Source organism: Telmatherina bonti (assembly GCF_933228915.1).
Source record: "Telmatherina bonti genome assembly, chromosome: 8".
Taxonomy (NCBI): Eukaryota; Metazoa; Chordata; class Actinopteri; order Atheriniformes; family Telmatherinidae; genus Telmatherina; species Telmatherina bonti.
In genome coordinates this window covers 28,674,384-28,681,852 of record NC_136626.1, presented here as the reverse complement: position 1 = coordinate 28,681,852, position 7,469 = coordinate 28,674,384, and the positions used below count along the sequence as shown (strand labels likewise).

At 44.7% G+C, this 7,469-nt stretch overlaps 1 protein-coding gene across 1 annotated transcript in view; it reads right to left on the bottom strand.

The window, feature by feature from the left end:
* Nucleotides 1-1,641: 1,641 nt before the first annotated feature.
* Nucleotides 1,642-7,469, bottom strand: part of LOC306759941 (cytochrome P450 2J4-like) — a gene marked incomplete at both ends in the record, with an annotated part of 28,117 nt that continues 22,289 nt past the window's right edge. Inside the window, 8 exons of the mRNA XM_079245689.1 lie at nt 1,642-1,817; nt 2,125-2,266; nt 2,363-2,550; nt 4,053-4,191; nt 4,290-4,466; nt 4,576-4,736; nt 4,825-4,977; nt 5,062-5,173. Of these exons, the coding sequence (XP_079101815.1) occupies nt 1,642-1,817; nt 2,125-2,266; nt 2,363-2,550; nt 4,053-4,191; nt 4,290-4,466; nt 4,576-4,736; nt 4,825-4,977; nt 5,062-5,173 (1,248 nt within the window). The remainder of the gene's footprint in view (nt 1,818-2,124; nt 2,267-2,362; nt 2,551-4,052; nt 4,192-4,289; nt 4,467-4,575; nt 4,737-4,824; nt 4,978-5,061; nt 5,174-7,469) is intronic.

Genomic DNA, 7,469 nt, shown 5'->3' with positions numbered 1-7,469 from the left:
CCTACTGTGGTCTGCTGGTAAGGTGGTCCACACAGTCAGCTGCTCATTCATTCCAGCTCCCTCCAGCTTCCCTCTCAGGAGTGCAGGCTTGATGGTATTGAAACCACTGGAGAAGTAAAACATAACATGACCCTGACCCTCACAGTGTTCCCTGCCTGCTCCAAGTAACAGAGGGATTGGTGCAGCAGGTAGATTCTGGGCCAGTAGGCAAGCTGCAGAGGGTCCACCACTGAGTTTACTAGCAGGCGAAGGCAGTGTATGATGAGCCTCTCCATCGTCTTCATCAGGTGAGAAGTGAAGGCGATACATGTAGCTTGATGTCTGACCACAGTGCGTTGTATGGCCAGCTCTGCATTAATGGCTGTCAGGGCTGCTGACACCAGACCTGCGTTTGTCAGTGGACACAGTCTGCCTCTTTAAGCCAAATACAAATTTGTTTGTGCATTCACAATACCCCCCAAACAAAGAGGACTTTCAAAACAAACAAACTAGGATTTGAATAAAAAAGGATGATGTGAATGTGTTACATCCCTCTGCCACTTCATCCAAATCTGACTGTGAGATCCCCATTTTAATTCCATCCTGCTTCTGGCTGCACTGCTCCTTCCTGTGGTTAGCTGGCTGTTCCATCTCCTGACCAGGATCATTCATCCTTCCCAGCTGGGCCCAGCTCATCGACCCAGGGTGACAGACAATATCAGCAGCTGGATGTTGATAGCTCTGTCTGCCACACTTTACTGTAGTTGTCAACTTGGAAAGTGTTTTGTAGTGTTGTACAGAATAGTATTCTTTGAATCTCTGTATCTGTTATAAGCTCAATACTGGGGCTTTGAAACAGAATGTGCCTTGGGGCAGTTGTCAAGGCCTGATTTTTGTCCTTCCTATTAACAAAAGAAGTCAGAAATATCTCCCCTATCTTAATTTCTTATTTGTTTTTAAAATAAGACTGATTACAGGTTAAACTTCACATTTCATGATGTAGCTTACTTTAAAGTAATTAGCTTTGCTAGCCTCCTCATGTAGCTACAGCTTAGCTAGCTTTATAAGGTTGATACTGAAGTACTCCCTTCTTCTAGAGATGTGCAGTCACGTGACATTTTTAAATAATGACTCGTTATGAAACAATAATTGATTTCCCGTTGGTTTAATAGCACTGGTTATCCATGCATGTCTGGAAAAATGTGAATGTCCTCCTCCAGAGATCTGTCAACCATCTGAGGTGGTACCTGGAGGGTACAGTCCAAGTTTGCATCTACCTCCAGCCCTGCATTGTTAATGTTCAGCATTATGTTGCATGTTTTCAGAAAAGACTTCAACCAAGTTAATAAATTCATATCATGTACAAAATTGTCCAAATGCATTGCTAAATATTACAGTTTTATATTACTAAATTTTACAGATTGTACAACTTATTTAGTCATTTTACAAAGTATCAAACATTTTGTCTTTAACAAGTCTATTCATACATCAGCATAGTCATTTTTAAAAATAACCATTGCCCAGCACTACATGTACACATAAACAGAATTAAGAGATTCTCAACATTGACTGCGATCATCCAGAAGTGAATAACTTTGTCCCGTAAAACATTCTGCCCAGTCTTCTGTTACTCACTGGTTTAATGCTGAGAAGTTGCATAACTCAGCGAACTGTAGCGTAAACCTTGTAGGGATGAGGCACCCTCGTAGTTCCAGTAATCCCTTCTGTACTCAGCTCTACTCCATCAGGAACAGAGAAGGAGAACTTCTGCAGTAATCCCACCAAAAACAGGAACAGCTCCATCTTGGCGAGGCCTTCTCCGAGACACACACGTTTCCCTGAAGAACAAAGACAAACAGGTTTTAAACTCAGGTTCAAAACATACTTTTAAAAGTTCCATTGATATTAAACTTCTGATTTTCTATACAGGATTTATGATCTCATATATGATCTCATTCTTAAAGAAAAAATTACAAGGTGATGAGATGATGCAAAATATCTCAGCTCCAGTTTGGACCAGAGTGGCTGATCAGGAAGAGTAAACTGGACTAGGTATGTGGGGTTTTTAGTTTAATATATTTACTGGAAATTAACATCCTGAAATGTGTTTAATAGGAACTTTAAAGTATAAAATTAGGCGTTTACCTGCGGAGAAGGGCAGGAATGCCTCTCTCTTGACAAACTTTCCATTTGCATCCAGGAAGTGTCCAGGATCAAATGTGTCTGGAGTCTCCCATTCATTCTTGTCAAACAGCACAGAAGTCAGCATGGGCATCAAGGAAGTTCCCTAAAAACACAAAGTCCCTAGATTAACACCAGAATATTCTGCATAAACACAAATTCATAGTGCTTACTCTTATAATGGCTGATGATGTACGGGCACCTTGGGTATGAAATAACCTCCCAGCGTTGTATCTTTGGCAGCCATCCTTGGTCCATTAAGAGGAACAATGTTTCCCATCCTCTGCACTTCATGAATGACAGCATCAGTGTAAGGCATGTTTGTTCTGTCCGCCATGGAGGGCTGGCGGATCCGTCCAATCACTCTGTCGATCTCTGCATGGACTTTCTCTATAAAAAAAAAAATTAAACATCTGTGAATGATGATGAGAGCAGTCTGTGTGTGTACGTCCATCTCCACACCCATCTCCATAAAATGTTTTAAATGTACATAAAAGTGAGAAAACCAAACTTTTTTTTTTTATTTTTTTTTAGCATTTTACAGCCTGAAGGTGAGAAGCTGAATTTACAAAATGTATAATAGTTAATATTTGGTACCGGTAGGTATTGCTTTCATGTTTGTTATTCATCTAAATGTAAAGAGGATTTTAAAAAGTCTGTATTGCATCTGACAAATAATGACTGGAAACTTTCTAAAATGCCTCAATAAAAACTTTAGCACCACACACAGCAATTAATCAATTACAAATGCTGATTTAGTCATTCTTAAAATACTTGGTTGTAATATTGATGAACTTATTAATCTACAGATTCATGTAGTCAGCTAGATTTTTTTAAATTGTTTTTTGTTTTTGTTTTTTTTTACTGTTTTGGCTGTAGCAGCTGTGTTGATTGCTGGTAGGAAACGTTTGTAATTGGTCATCTGATGTCAACTCCACCCATTTTTCTTTACACACCTATGTATATCTGAGATCTTAATTGCTCGTTAATCCAGATTATTGAATATAATATATTAACCCAAGGTCTGAATGTGTCTGTTAACAAACAGCAGCTGTGGTATATCCAATAATGAATTCAATTTAAGATCGGAGATCCTGGAAAAATGGTTCTTGAAGCTGCATTTCGAAAATACACAACTCAAAAGTCCAAACCCCTTTTTTTTAGACTTCCCCCTGAAGCTACACCTCCAAATCTCAGATAAACATAATGTTTGTTCCCGGATTCACGAGGCCTGGCGGCATTGATGAGCTCACCTTTGCTAACGTTTAAATGTCCCTTACATTAAAGGGTGGGCTGTTTTTTGGCAGTATACTTGTTAAGGTTGCAACCAAGTTCTGGCTCTCATTTTATTGCCTTTAAAAATGTGCTCCTAATCTCTATGAGTGTGTGATTCATGCACAAAGAGGGGCAAGCATAGAAGGGTTGAGGGATAAATGTCTGTCGAGTTTGATAGATAAATAATTATTCAATAAAGTAGGTTAAGGTTTTCATGCATTTCACTGGCTCCAGTTTCTTTCTGTTTTTTTGTTTGTTTTAGAGCATTTAATAAATTGGCTGCAGTCGTGGTGTGAAGGGGATTAGTTTTCAGTAAAAAATGTACCTGTAAAACATCTGCTACCCTACCTTTAAGCCTCACTTAGTAATAGAGAACATTTGTCCACAACAAGACACTTAACACGTTGGGCTCCTTGTCATATTACATTACGTTTTTGTCTTAGTGGAGAGGCTGGATGAAGTGTGAATTTAATTGTTACCACTTGTTAAAACAGAGTGACTGCCAGCAGTTTGCTCAACTAGAAAATGTTGAACTTGCCTGACTAAAAGTGCCTCAATATCGGCTGTCAATATTTAAACAAGTTAAATTAGCTCCTTCTTAATATGAAACATGTCACCTTGGACATCAGGGTGTTTGATGAGGTAAACCAAAGCCCACATCAGAGTGGTGGATGTTGTTTCCGTTCCAGCTAAGAAAAGATCCAGAGAGCAGAGAGCCAGATTGGTCTCATTGAAGCCCAGATTGGACTCTTTGTGCTAAATGCAAAGAAAACACATCAGTTAGTGGCTGGTAGCTTGATAGAAATGTACTCATTTGGTAGAGTCCAAGGAGTACAATCCAGTTCTCTACATACCTTCTCCATTTCAATTAGAAAAGTGTCAATGTAGTCCCGGGGGTTGCTGTGGTCCAGGTCTTTCTTGTGCCTCTTTATTTCCTCTGCAAGGAAGTCTTGTATGGTCCTGTAGTTGCTGAACATTTTGTTGTGAGGACCTGGCAAGTGTTTCATTATTCCAGGGAAGGACTCATAGAGCTGTTCAGAAGTAAACAGGTGATTAAAACAACATCAAAACATCTACTTTTTATAACTGAAATAATCTAATATTTCACATTCAGTGAAAGAATATCATTTTTTGACTTACTATACCCCATATGCTCCCTTCCAGTAGAATCGCCTCTGACAGATACTTCAGCATGATCTGAAACTGGTGGTCACTGTAGTCAAATCTTTTTGCCATCACCAGCTGGCAGATAATGTTCGATACAGCATTATTGAAGAGACCTGCAGGGCTGAAAGGTCCACCTGAGGAAGAAGAAGGCACTGCTTCAGAAGAGACAGTTGCTTGTGCAGGAATATGAACTGATTCTGTGTTATATTCTTTGTGGACCACCTTTCTCCTTTTCTATCTCTTCCTGCAGATATCGGATCTCCTCACAGATACACTGCTCCATGGTGTTTTTGCCAAGGCCAAAGGTGCGCAAGGTTGACAAAGCAAAGCGTCTCTGTTTCTTCCACGTTTCACCATTGCTCATGAAAAGACCATCTAAATACAAACACACAGATGTGAGGACTTTAATTGAAACTAGTGTCTCTACATTAAGTTGCTTTTAAGAGATAGATTTCATACTGGATAGTCCATAGTAAAAATCATCCGCAATTGCACTGTATGGTCGATCCACAAAGTTGTCAGCCTGTGTCACAATGGCCTCCTTCACCATCTTATACCCTGATACAAACACCTGCGTTTCTCTGCCGAGGCAAACACTGAAGACATTCCCGTAGGTGTCCGCAAGCTGTAGAAAACAACATTGAACAAATATTACTAAGACAAAAGACATTTGTTACAGATTTGATCTTGATTAATTGCAAATTAAGATAAATTAAAAGAAGAAAACCAACATTAACTATACAGTAGCAATGAAATGGGAATGTGTTGCCAATTTAAGTTTCAAGTTCACAATCTGACCACTAGATTCCACTGTCTACAACAACTGTCTAAAAACGTAAACCTGAGGTAAATGGTGGGAAATAAATGTAATTCCATCCATCCATCCATCCATCTTCTACCGCTTATCCGGGGTCGGGTCGCGGGGGCAGCAGCCTAAGCAGGGAAGCCCAGACTTCCCTCTCCCCAGCCACATTTGCCAACTCTGCGGGGGGGATCCCGAGGCGTTCCCAGGCCAGCCGAGAGATGTAATCCCTCCAGCGTGTCCTGGGTCTTCCCCGGGGTCTCCTCCCAGAGGGACGTGCCTGGAACACCTCACCAGGGAGGCGTCCAGGAGGCATCCTGACCAGATGCCCGAGCCACCTCAACTGGTTCCTCTCGATGCGAAGGAGCAGCGGCTCTACTCTGAGCCCCTCCTGGATGACCGAGCTCCTCACCCTATCTCTAACAGAGAGCCCGGCCACCCTGCGGAGGAAACTCATTTCAGCCGCCTGTATACGAGATCTCGTTCTTTCGGTCACGACCCACAGCTCATGACCATAGGTGAGGGTAGGAACGTAGATCAACTGGTAAATCGAGAGCTTCACCTTCTGGCTCAGCTCCTTCTTCACCACGACAGACCGGCGCAGAGTCCGCATTACTGCAGACGCCGCACCGATCCGTCTGTCGATCTTGCGCTCCATCCTTCCCTCACTCGTGAACAAGACCCCGAGATATTTAAACTCCTCCACTTGAGGCAGGACCTGACCCCCGACCCGGAGAGGGCAATCCACCCTATTCCAGCTGAGGACCATGGTCTCAGATTTTGAGGTGCTGATTCTCATCCCAGCCGCTTCACACTCGGCCGCGAATCGCTCAAGCGAGAGCTGGAGATCACGACCAGATGAAGCCAACAGGACCACGTCATCTGCAAAAAGCAGGGACCCAATCCTGAGGCCACCAAGTCGGATCCCCTCAACACCTCGGCTGCGCCTAGAAATTCTCTCCATATAAGTTATGAACAGAATCGGTGATAAAGGGCAGCCTTGGTGGAGTCCAACCCTCACCGGAAACGGATCCGACTTACTACCGGCAATGCGGACCAAGCTCTGACACCTGTCGTACAGGGACTGGACAGCTCGTACAAGGGGGTCCGGTACCCCATACTCCCGGAGTACCCCCCACAGGAGCCCCCGGGGGACACGGTCGAATGCCTTCTCCAGGTCCACAAAGCACATGTAGACTGGTTGGGCAAACTCCCATGCCCCCTCCAGGACCCCAGAGAGGGTATAGAGCTGGTCCACTGTTCCGCGACCAGGACGAAAACCACACTGCTCCTCCTCAATCCGGGATTCGACTATCCGGCGGACCCTCCTCTCCAGGACCCCTGAATAGACCTTACCAGGGAGGCTGAGGAGTGTGATTCCCCTGTAATTGGAACACACCCTCCGGTCCCCCTTCTTAAAAAGGGGGACCACCACCCCAGTCTGCCAATCCAGCGGTACTGCCCCCGATGTCCACGCGATGCTGCAGAGACGTGTCAGCCAGGACAGCCCCACAGCATCCAGAGCCTTAAGGAACTCCGGGCGGATCTCATCCACCCCCGGGGCCTTGCCGCCAAGGAGCTTTTTGACCACCTCAGCGACTTCAGCCCCAGAGATAGGAGAGTCCACCCCTGAGTCCACCAGCTCTGCTCCCTCATGGGAAGACGTGTTGGTAGGATTGAGGAGGTCTTCGAAGTATTCCCTCCACCGACCCACAACGTCCCGAGTTGAGGTCAGCAGCTCCCCACCTCCACTGTACACAGTATTGATGGAGCACTGCTTCTCCCCCCTGAGCCGCCGGATGGTGGACCAGAATCTCCTCGAAGCCGTCCGGAAGTCTTTCTCCATGGCCTCGCCGAACTCCTCCCATGCCCGAATTTTTGCCTCGGCAACAGCCGAAGCCGCATGCCGCTTAGCCCGCCGGTACCCATCAGCTGCCTCCAGAGTCCCACAGGCCAAGAAGGCTCGATAGGACTCCTTCTTCAGCTTGACGGCATCCCTCACTGCTGGTGTCCACCAACGAGTCCTGGGATTACCGCCACGACAGGCACCAACTACCTTACAGCC